This window comes from Schistocerca serialis, chromosome 1 (genome assembly GCF_023864345.2).
Source record: "Schistocerca serialis cubense isolate TAMUIC-IGC-003099 chromosome 1, iqSchSeri2.2, whole genome shotgun sequence".
In the NCBI taxonomy this organism is placed as follows: Eukaryota; Metazoa; Arthropoda; class Insecta; order Orthoptera; family Acrididae; genus Schistocerca; species Schistocerca serialis.
The window spans coordinates 851772251-851789524 of NC_064638.1; the positions used below are offsets into that span (position 1 = coordinate 851772251).

Sequence of the window (17274 nt, forward strand, 5' to 3'; positions counted from 1 at the left end):
TCGCTTTCCTCATGCCGATATGGTTCCTTCGATAAGGACAAGACGGATTTCTTACTCTGTTCCTCTATTCCCCTCCAACAGCACAAATGCTGTGCGTAGTCTTCTGACTGGTTTGCTGCCGCTCCCCACGAATTTGTGTCCCATACCAACCTCTTCATCTCAGAGTAGCACTTGCAACCCACGTCCTCAATTATTTGCTGTATGTAAGCCAGTCCCTGTTTTCCTCCACAGCTTTTGCCTTCTACAGCACTCTCAAGTACCATGGAGGTATTCCATGATGTCCTAACAGACGTCCTATCACCCTGTCCCTTCTCCTCGTCAGTATTTTCTACATGTTCCTTTCCTCTCTGATTCTGTGCAGAATCTCCTCATTCCTTATCTTACCAGTCCATCTAATTTTAAACATTCGTCTGCAGTACTACACATCAAATGCTTCGATTACCTTCTGCTCCACTTTTCCCACAGTACATGTTTCGCTACCATACAATGCTGTGCTACAAACGTACATTCTCAAAAATTTCTTTCTCAAATTAAGGGCAATGTTTGATACTAATAGACTTCTCTTGGACAGTAATGCCCTTTTTGCTACTGTTAGTCTGCTTTTGATGTCCTCCTTGCTCCGTCCGTCATTGGTTATTTTGCTGCCTAGGTAGCAGAATTCCTTAACTTCATCTACTTCTCAATCCTGATGCTAAATTTCTCGCTGTTCCCATTTTTGCTACTTCTCGTTACTTTCGACTTTTTTCGATTTACTCTCAATCCATATTTTGTGCTCATTAGACTGTTCATTCCATTCAGCAGATCATGTAATTCTTCTTCAGTTTCACTCAGGATAGCAACGTCATCAGCGCATCGTATCAATGAAATCCATTCACCTTGAATTTTAATTCCACTCCTGAACCTCTCTTTCATTTCCATCATTTTTTCTTCGAAGTACAGACTGAAAAGTAGGGGCGAAAGACTGCATCTCTGTATTCCATCCTTTTTATTTCTAGCACTTCGTTCTTCGTCGTCCATTCTTATTATTTCCTCTTGGCTGTTGTACATATTGCATATTATCCGTCTCTCGCTATACCTTACCCCTATTTTTCCCAGAATTTCGAACATCTTGCACCATTTTACGTTGTCGAATGCTTTTTCCATTATGAAGCGCAACTTCAGAATTGCCTCTCTGGGTGCCTTTACCTTTCCTAAAGCCAAACTGATCGTCATCTAACACATGCTCAATTTTCTTTCCCATTCTTCTGTATAGTATTCTTGTCAGCAACTTGGATGCAGGAGCTGTAAAGCTGATTGTGCGATAATTCTCACACTTGTCAGCTCTTTCAGTCTACGGAACTGCGTGGATGTTATTTTTCTGGATGTCAGATGGTATGTCTCCAGACTCATACATTCTACACACCAACATAAATAGTCGTTTTGTTGCCACTTCCGCTAGTGATTGTAGAAGTTCTGATGGAATACTGTCAATCCCTTCTGCCTTATTTTATCGTAGTCCTCCAAAGCTCTATTAAATTCTGATTCTAATACTGAATCTCCTATCTCTTCTAAATCGACCCCTGTTTCTTCTTCTATCACATCAGAGAAATCTCCCGCCTGATGTAGGTCCTCAGTGTACTCTTTCCACCTATCTGCTCTCTCCTCTGCATTTAACAGTGGAACTCCTATTGCAATCTGTTACCACATTTGCTTTTAATGTCACCGAAGGTTGTTTTGACTTTCCTGTATGCTGAGTCTGTCCTTCCGACAATCATTTATTTTTAGATTTCTTCATATTTTTCATGCAGCCATTTCGTCTTAGCTTCCCTGTGCTTTCTATTTATTTCATTTCTCGGTGACTTGTAATTCTATATTCCTGAATTTTCCAGAACATTTTTGTATTTTCTTCTTTCATCGATGAACTGAAGTATTTATTATGTTACCAATGGTTTCTTAATAGTTACCTTTTTTTTACCTATGTTTATCTCTCCAATTCCTGTGATTGCCCTTTTCAGATACGTCCATTCCTCTTCAGCTGTGACCCGCCAGGGTAGCCGGGAGTGCTATTGCACTGCTTTCTTGACTCGGGTAGGCGCGCTGGCTCCAGATCGAGTCCGCCCGGCGGATTACCGACGAGGGTCGGTCTGCTAGCCAGCCTGTAGGTGGTTTTTAGGCGGTTTTCGACATCACGCTAGGTGAATAATGGGCTGGTCCCCACGTTCCGCCTCAGTTAGACGACTCGCAGACATTTGAAAACGTTCGCACACTTACGTGGGTTACACTAGACGCAGACAGCTGTGGTACATTAATTCCATCCCGGAGGATTTGGGGTGGCATCAGGAAGGACATTTGGGCACCCTCTGACACTAACATTGTCAAATCCGCAAGTAACACGACCGACCCCGCGTTGGAGCGTGACAAAGGCCGAAAGGAAAGGAAGGAGTCCTCTTCAACGATGCTGCCTGCTGAGTTATTCATTGTTACTGGCTCTATAGTCTGAGAGAGCTTCAAGCGTTCCTCGTCATTCCTTAGTATATCACTTCTTTGCGTATTGAAATGAAATGATCGTATGGCATTGTTGGCCGGGAGGCCCCATCCAGGGAAGTTCTGGCTCTATAGTCTGAGAGAGCTTCAAGCGTTCCTCGTCATTCCTTAGTATATCACTTCTTTGCGTATTGAAATGAAATGATCGTATGGCATTGTTGGCCGGGAGGCCCCATCCAGGGAAGTTCTGGCTCTATAGTCTGAGAGAGCTTCAAGCGTTCCTCGTCATTCCTTAGCGTATCACTTCTTTGCGTATTGAAATGAAATGATCGTATGGCATTGTTGGCCGGGAGGCCCCATCCAGAGAAGTTCTGGCTCTATAGTCTGAGAGAGCTTCAAGCGTTCCTCGTCATTCCTTAGTATATCACTTCTTTGCGTATTGAAATGAAATGATCGTATGGCATTGTTGGCCGGGAGGCCCCATCCAGGGAAGTTCTGGCTCTATAGTCTGAGAGAGCTTCAAGCGTTCCTCGTCATTCCTTAGTATATCACTTCTTTGCGTATTGAAATGAAATGATCGTATGGCATTGTTGGCCGGGAGGCCCCATCCAGGGAAGTTCTGGCTCTATAGTCTGAGAGAGCTTCAAGCGTTCCTCGTCATTCCTTAGTATATCACTTCTTTGCGTATTGAAATGAAATGATCGTATGGCATTGTTGGCCGGGAGGCCCCATCCAGGGAAGTTCTGGCTCTATAGTCTGAGAGAGCTTCAAGCGTTCCTCGTCATTCCTTAGTATATCACTTCTTTGCGTATTGAAATGAAATGATCGTATGGCATTGTTGGCCGGGAGGCCCCATCCAGGGAAGTTCTGGCTCTATAGTCTGAGAGAGCTTCAAGCGTTCCTCGTCATTCCTTAGTATATCACTTCTTTGCGTATTGAAATGAAATGATCGTATGGCATTGTTGGCCGGGAGGCCCCATCCAGGGAAGTTCTGGCTCTATAGTCTGAGAGAGCTTCAAGCGTTCCTCGTCATTCCTTAGTATATCACTTCTTTGCGTATTGAAATGAAATGATCGTATGGCATTGTTGGCCGGGAGGCTCCATCCAGGGAAGTTCGGTCGCCGAGTGCGAGTCTTATTTCGGTCGATGCCGCATTAGGCGACTTGCGTGCCGATGATGAGGACGAAATGATGATGAGAACAACACAGCACCCGGTCCACGAGCGGAGAATATCTCCAACCCGGCCGGGAATCGAACCTGAGCCTGCTGCATGGGAATCAGTCGCATTACCACTCAGGTAAGCTGATTGATTCTTCCTGACTAGTCTCTCAAACTTCAGTGTACTCTTCATCACTACTACATTATGATTTGAATCTATAAATGTGGTATCATATGCAATTTCAATGAGTCGCAGTTACCACGTCAACTCGTACAAAAACTGTAGGCAACGGTTTATAGAGATATGAAATGGGATGATAACATAGACTCCGATGTAGGTCAAGCGGTTTGCAGATTTCTATTCATTGGTAGGATAGTGGGAAAGTGCAAACTGTCTATAAAGGAGACTCGTTACAAAACACACATGCAACCAATCCTAGAATACTGCACAACTGTGTGGGACCCATACCGAGTAGGACCAAACTGAGGTACTGATCTTGTAGAAAGAAGGATAGTCCTAATGCTAAAGGGTTTGACCCACGGGAGAGGTCTCGGAAATGCTGAGAAACCTCAACTGGCAAACTCTTGAAGATAGACACCAATTATTACGCTAAAGGCCACTTATACAGTACCAGGAACTAGTATTGAGGATTCTACTAACACACTACATCTGCAACCGTAGATACTAAGCTAATTACAAGGCGCACAGAGGCATTCAAACAGTAATTTGCTTTGTGCTCCATACACAAATAGAAAGGAAAGAAACTCCAACACATGGAACAAAGAAGAGTACATTCTAGCATACTGTTCACGTTGGTTTGAAGAACATAGATGTAGATGTACAATGAGGTGAAGAATGTCATGGGATAGGAATATGCAGATATGCAGATGGCGGTAGGATCGCGTACACGAGGTATAAAAGAGCAATGCATTGACTGAGGTGTAATTTGTACTCAAGTGATCCACGTGGAAAGCTTTCCGATGTGGAATGGTAATTGGAATCTAGACACATGGGACATTCCATTTCGGAAATCGTTGTTGTTGCTGTTGTGGTCCTCAGTCCCGAGACTGGCTTGATGCAGCTCTCCATGCTACTCTATCCTGTGCACGCTTCTTCATCTCCCAGTACCTACTGCAACCTACATGCTTCTGAATCTGCTTAGTGTATTCATCTCTTGGTCTCCCTCTACGATTTTTACCCTCCACGGTGCCCTCCAACGCTAAATTTGTGATCCCTTGATGCCTCAAAACATGTCCTACCAACCGATCCCTTCTTCTAGTCAAGTTGTGCCACAAACTTCTCTTCTCCCCCATCCTATTCAATACCTCCTCATTAGTTACGTGATCTACCCACCTTATCTTCAGCATTCTTCTGTAGCACCACATTGCGAAAGCTTCTATTCTCTTCGTGTCCAATCTATTTATCGTCCCCGTTTCACTTCCATACATAGCTATACTCCATACAAATACTTTCAGAAACGACTTTCTGACACTTAAATCTATACCCGATGTTAACAAATTTCTCTTCTTCAGAAACGCTTTCCTTACCATTGCCAGTGTACATCCTCTCTACTTCGACCATCATCAGTTATTTTGCTCCCCAAATAGCAAAACTCCTTTACTACTTTAAGTGTCTCATTTCCTAATCTAATTCCCTCAGCATCACCCGACTTAATTCGACTACATTCCATTATCCTCGTTTTGCTTTTGTTGATGTTCATTTTATATCCTCCTTTCAAGACACTGTCCATTCCGTTCAACTGCTCTTCCAAGTCTTTTGCTGTCTCTGACAGAATTACAATGTCATCGGCGAACCTCAAAGTTTTTACTTCTTCTCCATGAATTTTAATACCTACTCCGAATTTTTCTTTTGTTTCCTTTACTGCTTGCTCAATATACAGATTGAATAACATCGGGGAAAGGCTACAACCCTGTCTCACTCCTTTCCCAACCACTGCTTCCCTTTCATGCCCCTCGACTCTTATAACTGCCATCTGGTTTCTGTACAAATTGTAAATAGCCTTTCGCTCCCTGTATTTTACTCCTGCCACCTTCAGAATTTGAAAGAGAGTATTCCAGTTAACATTGTCAAAAGCTTTCTCTAAGTCTACAAATGCTAGAAACGTAGGTTTGCCTTTTCTTAATCTTTCTTCTAAGATAAGTCGTAGGGTCAGTATTGCCTCACGTGTTCCAACATTTCTACGGAATCCAAACTGATCTTCCCCGAGGTCGGCTTCTACCAGTTTTTCCATTCGTCTGTAAAGAATTAGCGTTAGTATTTTGCAGCTATGACTTATTAATCGTTAGGGAATTCAATATTCCGTGATCCACAGTGTCAAGAGCGTAGCGAGAATATCAAATTTCAGGCATTATCCCTCACCACAGGCAGCTCAAGACCGATGACTTTCACTTAACAGCCAAGGGCATCGGCGTTTGTGTAGAGTTGTCAGTGCTAATAGAAAAGCAACGCTGCATGAAATAACCACAGAAGTCAATGTGGGATGTACGACGAACTTCGCTAGGACAGTTCGCCGATATGTGGCTTTGGTAACAAACGAGCGATGCGAGTGCCTTTGCTAACACCACAGTATCGCCTGCGGCTCTCCTGGACTCGTGATCATATCGGCTGCACTCTAGACGAGTGGAAAACCGTGGCCTGGTCAGATGAGTCCCTGTTTCAGTTGGTAAGAGCTGGTGGTAGGATTTCAGTGTGGTGCAGACTCCACGAAGGCATGGACGCTGTCAACAAGGCACTGTGCAAGTTGGTAGTGGATCCATAACGGTGTGGACTATGTTTACATGGAATGAACCGATCATTGACTGAAAATGGTTATGTTCGGCTATCTGGAGACCATTTGCAGACCTTGATGGAATTCATGTTCCCAAACCACGTTGGAATTCTTATGGGTGACAATACGCCAAGTCACCGGGTCACAACTGTTCGCGCTTGGTTTGAAGAACATTCTGGACAATTCGAACCAGTGTTGTGGCCACCCAGATCGCCCGACATAAATCGTGTGGAACTTTTATGGGACATAATCGAGAGGACAGTTCGTGCATAAAATCCTTCACCTGGAACACTTTCGCATGACTCAGTATTTCTGCAGGAGACTTCTAACGACTTGTTGAGCCCGTCACGATATTTAGAGCTATTCCGTGACTTTTGTCACCTCAATGTACATGTATGTAGTGACATTCTTTCTTTCACCGCGTCATGAAAACCTTTCAATGAATCCAGTGCGTGAAGAGTCATCAATTTTGTTTCGTTTTTCGTTCTTAAATGTACCGTTATCCACACTAATGTACGATCAAGCTGTTTGAAAACGGAGCCTTTGATAATGAGAAAATCCTTGGATGTGACTAACTGCGACGCACAAAGGGAAGATTCCTGTTTAATAAAATCAGTCCTCCAGGGAAAAATGGTTTCATTTAAGAAAGTCGTCATTGCTGTGGACCCATGCATAAAGAAATGTCTTTGTAGACATGCGTTTTCGTTTTGGTGTCGCCATAAGGTTCACTCACATCACATAGCAGGCTGAAGCCCAGACAATGAAAAAGGAGGGGAGGAAGGTAGAGTTAAACCTTCCTTGAATGAAGAACCCATTAGGAGGCAGGTAGATTAGGGTGTAGCGCCCCCTCGAAGGCGAGCTCATTAAGGATGGGATACAAGCTTTGATTGGGAAACAATGAGGAAGGAAATCCAACGTGTCATGTTTGGAGGAATATGCCTACATCTGCCTGCAACGATTCAGGGCAACCAAGGATAACTTTAGATAGCTGGACGAGGTTCTGAAAGAGTTGTTCCCGGAAGCAAGTCCAATATCTTATCCACTGACTCCCCTCCTCGGTCCCAGACAATGAAACTGCTTCGAAGTACACATTTCACGACAGTAAACACTTCATACAGGACCGTCAGAATTTGTCATTAATCGTTTCAAATGCGTGATTGCCAGAGATGTACACGTGTATTTCCTCACAGTCGGAGGATTCAGAGACGAACACAATCTTTAAGGAAGAAGCAATAAATACGAGCAGAAATACAGTCTGCACCACAGAGTATTCAATGTTCTCGACACAAGTAAAATGGTACATAACCCATCATGTATTTGCTTCTGGATATATATTTGTCAGCTAGTATTTATTTCTCGATTTGTTCTTATACGACCTTTTCCTTGTTTTTGATCAGTGCCATCTGTTGTAAGAACTTGGAACGTCTTTAAATATGTTACATATAGGGAAAAAATTTCAATGAAATTTTTGAAAATTTGTAGTAAGTTCCTGTGGGACCAAACTGCTAGGCCATCGGTCGTTAGGCTTACACACTACTTAAACTTACTTACGCTACGCACAACACACACCCATGCACGAGGGAGGACTCGAACCTCCTATGGGGGTTTCAATGAAATTAACAGGTTGCACTTTAGATGAAATAATGATTACATTTCGTCAGATGACTAATCACATTCATGTGGCCTGAGTAAGCTATTGATCATTCATCATCGAACACATTGACTCTGAATATTGTGATATAGTCCAAAAATGTAGTTTATGAATACCGGAGGCATGCCGTCAGTTAACGTGTGTTTACGACAGAGGCACAATTCAATATGGTGACGTTATTTAAGTTCCTCAGTAGCATCTCACACACGTCTCGATAACAATTCGTGATGTACGTTTTTACTGCAGCCGATAGCAATTTTCAGCTGTTACCGGATCGAACACCCTTCTCTATAGTACTTTCTCATGATTCTTCAGACTCTTCAGGTAGGGTAGCAACAAAAGCTTTAATTTTAGCATAAGCGGTACGACGTTATGCATAACACCCTTAACATTTCGATTTCACCCTGTCTCCCTAACGACCCAGGATGTTGCTGACTGACTGACAAGGGTTTGAAACCTGCCATTATTTTGCATTTTAACTACACAAGCCAATTTTCGGCTGCAGATGCATCCTGGAAGCTAACTAATTATACATATTAATTAAAAAGCGCGCTTTCTGGTGTTTTCTGATATATGTTTCGAGTCACATCGTTGGTCGCTGAACTTTTTGACGAACGTACAAAGTGCAGTATATCGTCAGAAACGACTGAAAATCTAACTATTAAAGATTGCAAATCCACCGGCGGCAAAGAAACTAAATGTAATTATATCCCTGATGAAATTGTGACAGCGCCATCTTTTGTTAACAGTTATCTCAGAAAGAAAAATGAGAAACTAAAATTACCTGGTAGAGAAAGGCAAAGTGGTGGTGTATTGAATGTGCTAAGATGACGTTACAGGTTCGAAGAATAAGTTAGCTAGTTTTAGTGCATTTTGAGTGTACAATAAACACAGGGCAAAAGGAACATTTTTACAATGGTAAATAGCGTACAGAGGCGACTGTGCAATCTATACCCGCACCTACACTATCTTACATGATAATGACCATGGTCGGTCTTGATGCTTCATTTTTACCTACGTTATTTGTTTGTCTTCAAGAATCAGCCGAAAACTTTTTATCACGAGTGGAAAGATAAATTTGCAGCACAGAAAGTTTCCTGGTAGACACATCAAAGTCTAAGAAAATGGGAAAGGAAAATATTTTTTCATGTGACACGCTTTTTTTCCGTTGCTTGGAAACAAATCGGTTCTCATTCTAGATTCCTGACCTGAATGTCAAAAATCTGTAACGTTTATTATCAGCCGCGTTTCGAACTCAAACTGGTAAAGATTCACAGGTACTCCAGATTCCACCTGGTACGTGTAGCGTTACGCGTATGTAGTCGAGTGATTCGACCACCTCGAGTTAGCAACAGGTGGAGTGAATTTGCTTGCGCGGGTCTGGGGTTCAGGGGGCGGGGTGGTCGACCCAGCCAAAGCGTCAGCAGCCGTTGGGCAAGCCGCAGCAGCCGCTACGGGCTAGACAGGTCCCGAAGATGCGGATTTGGACGGCCACTGCTAGGATGGCCTTTATGCGGGACATGAAACAATAATAGCGGAGAGTCAAACAAGCTGAAATGTGGATTCTTACAGTTATTTGGTTGGTTGTTTTGGGGAAGGAGACCGGACAGCGTGGTCATCGGTCTCATCGGATTAGGGAAGGATGGAAAGGACGTCGGTCGTGCCCTTTCAGAGGATCCATCCCGGCATTTGCCTGGAGCGATTTAGGGAAATCACGGAAAACCTAAATCAGGATGGCCGGACGCGGGATTGAACCGTCGTCCTACCGAATGCGAGTCCAGTGTCTAACCACTGCGCCACCTCGCTCGGTACAGTTATTTGAAAATGTACAATGTCTTATAGTCAAGTATGAAATCAAATCTGAATACATCTGAAAATGAGGCGCATTCAATGACACAACTGTATTTCAATATGTTTAAAGCTAGAGATGTTAATATTTCACAGCGAATAAACATTTTAACACTGAATCTTTGAATTAACAACTTTTAAATGCTTCATGCGATTTGCACATACGACACCTGAAATGTTACCATTGCACTATAGCTATCATCCCTGAAATCTACTTACCTGTATCTATATTTATCTCTTGATTTATTACGTTTTTGTTTTTCATTATGCAAATGTTTGTCAGAACATCGTATCCTTCAAAACTGCATAACAAATGAATATTTCACATTTTGTCATACTTGTGTATTTATTTGATGAATAGTTCACTATTTTGCCAGTAACTTTATTTAAATATGAATTGCACTTGATAATACAAAAATGGTAACTCAAGAAGTGGTCAACTGCACGTATTAGCTGACACCACCTTTGTAAAGGAGTAGCGAAACACGCTTCTGACAAGCAGGCCTAAGTAATTGCTTAAACCGTATTTAACGACAATCTGTGGTGACTTATCATGAACGCACTTGCACTAGAATGCTGGTTTATGTATTTATGGACAAACCTTTATTTATACTTATTGTGAATGGTCTGAATGTGACTGAATGTTTATAGCATTTCTTTATGTAAATATTGTTCTAATATATTAGTTTAGACCGGGAACTGCTCATGTTGAGTCACATCATGTCTGTAGAGCTTACGAACGAAGTATTTTTGGTGAGGACGGCCTTCAGCCAACTGAAAGGCAAACAGTTGAAGAACGCTATGGGAGTCAAGTGGAGACTGAGACATTTTCGAGTGAAGAGCTCAAGATAGCATTGTTCAAATGGTTCAAATGGCTCTGAGCACTATGGGACTTGACTTCTTAGGTCACCAGTCCCCTAGAACTCAGAATTACTTAAACCTAACTAACCTAAGGACATCACACACATCCATGCCCGAGACAGGATTCGAACCTGCCACCGTAGTGGTTTCGCGGTTAAAGACTGAAGCGCCTAGAACATATGAGTCACTGCGGCCGGCTAACGATATTCATTCTGGAAGATGGCAGACCTGATTGTTATAACGTGTGATATTTGTTCGTGTCGATGATAGACTCTAAAAAATTGATGTACTGGTAGATGTGTTGCCTATTTCGTATTTGTGTGCATGTTCTCAATTTAAGTTTAAAAAGAAAGTTAGTGATAAAATGTAATTTAAGTTTCTGTACGATTATTTAGTTGTCTGACGATCGCTTTTAGTCGGTAAGACGGCGCTTGTATTGCAAAACCAACTGAGGCAGCGACAAGAGAGCAGAGCAGCGCATAGCACGAAAATTCCAGGATGCACACCAACCGAATGTAAGCACGAACTCCTGTTTTTACTGACTCCCACTTCATGGTAACAGCATAAATTTTGCAAACAGATTTTTTTCACAGTGGACTGAGAGTGGGTAAAAATCAATACAGCTTCCGACATGAGAAGCTTTACCACTCCTTTGTCAGGCCTGTTCGTGCTGAGAACAAAAAACTGCTTCGAATGGCTCAAACACAAATTGCTAGCTTCTCGACACTGCATTAAATACTCAAATACTGAGCAGTATGGGTGATAGTACGCTGACAACGTGAATATAACCTCCTGAAGACGGGCATTGGTGTGCGAAACCGGTCATGACTCCAATGAAAAGAAATATTGTGGTATAGCGACTGCTGGTGCCTCGAATTATAATCAGTGGTTAATTCGGTCACATAGGTCTGACGAATTGATTTCAAAAAAGCATATGATTCGATTGATAGAGAATCTCTATTATCAGTCCTGGAACAAATGGGTTTGGATAAGAAGACAACAAATACATTCTAGAAAGTTAAATTTATGGGCGAATTATCGGAACCCTTTGAAATAAAAACGGGAGTGCGACAGGGGGATGGGCTCTCACCGTTGCTGTTCAATTGTGCGCTTGACAAAGTAGTCAGAACATGGGACGCAAATATTAAGAGTGGTGTAAGACTGAGTTGCAAAAAGAAGAACCTTAAAGTAAATTGCATTGCTTTTGCAGATGATATGGCCCTGTTTGCTGAAACAATGGAAGAAGCACGGGAGCAAATGCTTGAACTAAAGAAACAAGCAGCTAAAATAGGTCTTCACATCTCCTTTGAAAAAACTAAGATATTGACAGACATCAAGCACTCATGTAAATACCTCAAAGTTCAATAACAGAAGATTTAAATAGTAAAATAATTCAAATATCTCGGAGAATGGATTAGTTGGAATGCTGAGGAAAGGAAAACAATGGAATCCAGAAAAAAATAAACTTGAATTGGCCTTCCAACTAACAAAAAATACATACAACAAAAAATCCCTTTCATGGGGGTCCAAAATTTCGCATTACAAGACAGTGATTAAGCCAGAAGCACTGTATGCAGAAGAAACACTTAACATGAATTTCAAAGGCCAAATGGAGAAACTTGAGCTACAGGAAAGAAAAATTTTTAGAAAAATCATTGGGCCAAAATTTCAAGACAATAAGATTATATACAGGAAAAATGAAACTCTCTACAAGAAAACTGAAAAACTTTCAGACTCTATGCGAAAAAGGAGAATAAATTTTTATGGTCATCTTCTCAGAATGTATCCCAACAGATTAACTAAACGAATCTTTGACTTCTTCCGTAACCGCAAAACGAAACCCAACTGGTTTGAAGAAACTGTGAAAGACCTAGTAGAATTAAAGATTTCAAAAAATTCACTTACTGATCGAACAGCTAAATTAATTACTAAAGATGAAAACATAAGGTTCCAAGACAAATCTACACAAATGTTCAAACCCTTCATCTCGGAAGAAGAGAGGAGAAGAAGATCAGAAAGAATGAAGAAATACTGGGCCAAAAGAAAAGAACAACGCACAAAGAAATGATTGCTCCAACGTGCCCCAAAGAGGGTGAAACGAAAGAAGAAGAAACCAATGAGATGATTTTAGAAACGTGAAATATCTATAAATTTCTACAATAGAGTCTCGATAGTTCGAGTCCCGATAGTTCGAGTTTCCAATAATCCGAGCCTTTTTTTTAAAAAAAAAAAAAGAAAAAAAAGTTGCAACGATATAGCTTCTTTTTTTACTGACATGATAAATAATGAAAACGTCATTGCAAAAGATAGATAGGGAGAGTACAGTTCAGTGACAAAGCAGACAACAATGCAATCAACACCGACGATTAGCTCGCTGCTCTGTTGCACGAACATCTGTTGTCAGTATGGCACGAAATACCCCGACTGCTGCCGGCTGCTACCGATCAAAACTGGGGAGTTCATACGCTACTGTAGTTCCCAATACCTGTACTGTACAGTGTTCTGTGTCGTTTTGTTTGTTGACTGTGTGTTCCGTTGTACACCTTACAAAGATGTGCTGTAACAAAAAAGAGGAAATTTGTGCCTTTGCATCTAAAATTAGAAGCACTAAGACGACTTGATAAAGGAGAAACAATAAAAAAACTTGCTCTCCAATAGGGTGTCGGTGAAGTTACTGTTGGTGACTGGCGAAGAAACCGACTTAAATTGAAACAGTTTTCTTCACAGAGATGCTCACACGAATCTCTCAGTCGAAGAAGTATAAAGAAGTCAGACTTCGAAAAAAAAAAAAAAAAAAACAAGTGAGGCATTGTTCATGCGGTTTACCCAACAGAGGCAGAAGGGTGCTCCGATTTCTGGCCCAATCTTGGAAGAAAAAGCTTTGTTTTTCAGAAACCAGCTGCACGAAGGAGATGACAACTTCGCCGCTAATGCGGGCTGGCTCGACAAGTGGAAGAAGAGGTCAACTAGACGCATGTGGAGAAAAACTCTCTGGTGACGCTCAGGCCGTTTCAAAATTTATCGTCGAGTTTAAAAAAATCATAACTGACGAAAATTTGTATAATGAACAAATATATAACTGTGAGGAAACTGGGCTAAATTTTAAAATGTTACCAGCGAGAATACTTGCTTCTTGTGAAGAAAAAAGTGCTCCTGGGCACAAAAAAGCAAAGAGCGGCTCACAGTTATGGCAGCTTCAAATGCAACTGGAAGCCACAAACTAAAACTAGTTGTGATTGGGAAGTCTGCCAAGCGAAGAGCATTCAAGAATGTATCCAACTCAGCTCTTCCGGTTGTCTATACACATCAGAATAATGCCTGGATGAATCAGGAAATCCTCAAGAACTGGTTTTTTAACTCATTTGTAGCTGACTGCAAGAATTTTTTCAAAGAAAGGGGACTGCAATGCAAAGCACTTTTGCTCATGGATAATGCGTCCTCACATCCAAGTGCAGGAGAACTGCAGTGCGACGGTATCCACGCCTTGTTTTTCCCACCAAACGTTACCTGTCTCATTCAGCACATGGATCAGGGCATTCTGGAATGTCTAAAAAAAAAGTCTCGACGGCGATTGCTACAGTCAATCCTGCATTCCGAAGACAACGAAAGCATTGTAGGAGCTTTGAAGAAAGTTACTTTGAAGGACGTCGTGTACTGGATCAGCGAATCTTGGAGCGAAATAAAGTCAGACACAATTTCTAAGTTATGGAGGAAAACTTCTACAGGAAAGTATGCCAGACACAGAAACTGAGGATTTAGCAGCTGAGGACGATTAACCATTGCGTAATTTAATGAGAAGATTGCCAGGGTGCGAAGAGGCAGAAGAGGTGGAAGTAGGCGAGTGGTTAAATTCGGACGAACAGTTGGAAGTGACAGACTCTTCTATAAGAGACGTGGTTAACATTCCATCGCAGTGTGAGAGTGACGATGATGACGAGGCAGAGGCTACACCGATGATAAGTCACACCGATGGATACGCGGCTCTCGAGGCCGCCATATGCTACGTGGAACAACAGCCTCAGGCGACACCAACTGACCTACTGCTCCTGAGACGGTGGCGTGACATTGCCGCGAGGAAACGTTGCAGCTTCGCCAAACAAAAGACACTTCATTATTACTTGTCTAAATAAATAATTATTGTTATTCTGCCAATGCAAATGCATGTGTAAATATTTTATTTTAATAAAGTTCATATTTTGACCTATATTACTTACAATATCATAATACAGGGTGATTCAAAAAGAATACCACAACTTTAGGAATTTAAAACTCTGCAACGACAAAAGGCAGAGCTAAGCACTATCTGTCGGCGAATTAAGGGAGCTATAAAGTTTCATTTAGTTGTACATTTGTTCGCTTGAGGCGCTGTTGACTAGGTGTCAGCGTCAGTTGATGCTAAGATGGCGACCGCTCAACAGAAAGCTTTTTGTGTTATTGAGTACGGCAGAAGTGAATCGACGACAGTTGTTCAGCGTGCATTTCGAACGAAGTATGGTGTTAAACCTCCTGATAGGTGGTGTATTAAACGTTGGTATAAACAGTTTACAGAGAATGGCTGTTTGTGCAAAGGGAAAAGTTGTGGACGGCCGAGAACGAGTGATGAAAATGTAGCACGCATCCAGCAAGCATTTGTTCGCAGCCCAGGAAAATCGACTCGCAGAGCTAGCAGAGAGCTGCAAATTCCACAATCAACTGTATGGAGAGGCCTACGAAAAAGGTTAGTTATGAAACCTTATCGTCTGAAATTGGTTCAAGCACTGTCTGCAGCTGATAAGATTAAAAGAATCGATTTCTGTGATTTTATCCTTGCTCAAATGGAAACAGATGAATCTTTCGTTTCAAAGATTGTGTTTAGTGATGAAGCAACTTTCCACACTAACGGGAAAGGCAACCGTCACAATGTCTGTATATGGGGCACTGAGAATCCGCGGGAAACAACTCAGTATGAACGTGACTCGCCTAAGGTGGACGTTTTCTGTGCCATTTCAGCCAATAAAGTTTTTGGTCCCTTTTTCTTCGAAGGTGCTACTGTAACTGGACTACAGTATCTGGAGATGTTAGAGAATTGGCTGTTCCCTCAGCTCGAACAAGAAGCACAACAATTCATATTTCAGCAGGATGGAGCGCCACCATTTTGGCACTTGTCTGTCCGTAACTACGGACAGATAAGTGCCAATGTGAACGTCAACTACCCGAGGCGATGGATCGGCCGCCAGGCAGCCCGTGACAGAGCACTTCATCACTGGCCTCCAAGAAGCCCTGATCTTACCCCCTGCGATTTTTTCTTATGGGGGTATGTTAAGGATTTGGTGTTTCGGCCACCTCTCCCAGCCACCATTGATGATTTGAAACGAGAAATAACAGCAGCTATCCAAACTGTTACGCCTGATATGCTACAGAGAGTGTGGAACGAGTTGGAGTATCGGGTTGATATTGCTCGAGTGTCTGGAGGGGGCCATATTGATCATCTCTGAACTTGTTTTTGAGTGAAAAAAAAAACCTTTTTAAATACTCTTTGTAATGATGTATAACAGAAGGTTATATTATGTTTCTTTCATTAAATACACATTTTTAAAGTTGTGGTATTCTATTTGAATCACCCTGTATTTCTCTTTCCCGTTTAATTTTCGATAGTCCTAGTTTTCGATAGTTCGAGGTGCTTCCGGTCCCGTTCACCTCGAACTATCGAGACTCTACTGTATTATTATTATTATTATTGAAAAATGGTTGTAAATCAAAACAATGAAGTATTTCTGCGGTCCCGGCACGTACGGCGCGTCAGGCGACGGCACGGTGTTTGCTAATAACTGCGACCAGCAAGACGCGTGCGCGTGGGGTCTCTCGGCTGGGGGCTCGCGCATGCGCCGTCGGGCGCGCGGCGGGCTGTCCGGAGAGCGTCCTTGGGAGGCGGGGCTGCGTGCCGCGTGCCTGCAGGCGCTGCGCGGCGCGGCTATCTGAGCGCGCGCCGGCTCGGGTGTCGCGCAGTTCGCAGAAGTGGCGGCGCGCTTCCGGGAGCCCGGCGGGCGCATTCCAGGAACGCCGGCCCACGCCGCTCCTGATGTCACCGGGGGAACTCGCCGCGCTCCCAGCGCGCCTCGCCTCGCACCAGACGAGACGTCACACGATGAGCGCGCGCGATTGCCCGCTACCTTTTTCCCTACTACAAATACTAAAACAGTGATATCCGTATGGGAGGACTGTTTCCTGAAATAAAAGGTTTCAAAAACTTAAATCGTCAAAAAATTATAAATATTCACAGATACTTTCTTCATTTACTTCTACCAAATTGCAGGAGACAGTTTCGCCAAAATTACACGGTTCTGATCATCCGACTGGGGTTATAACTGTTGCCCTTGTGCAAATTAAAATTTGATATTAAATATACCAACTAATCAAAGACATATTTTTTTTCCTTTCTGTTACTCTCCACTCATGAATGTCTCGATCCTTATGTGTCATCCTTTGTGGGGCTCGTTTCATTTCTGAAAATGTTATACAATATAT

The 17274-nt window shown here is 42.4% G+C and overlaps 1 protein-coding gene across 1 annotated transcript in view; it reads right to left on the reverse strand.

Annotated features, from left to right (window-relative positions):
• LOC126440443 (uncharacterized) overlaps positions 1–16799 on the reverse strand; it is a 35802-nt gene extending 19003 nt beyond the window's left edge. The window contains exon 1 of the mRNA XM_050090673.1: positions 16543–16799. Within this exon, the coding sequence (XP_049946630.1) occupies positions 16543–16799 (257 nt within the window). The remainder of the gene's footprint in view (positions 1–16542) is intronic.
• Positions 16800–17274: the final 475 nt, after the last annotated feature.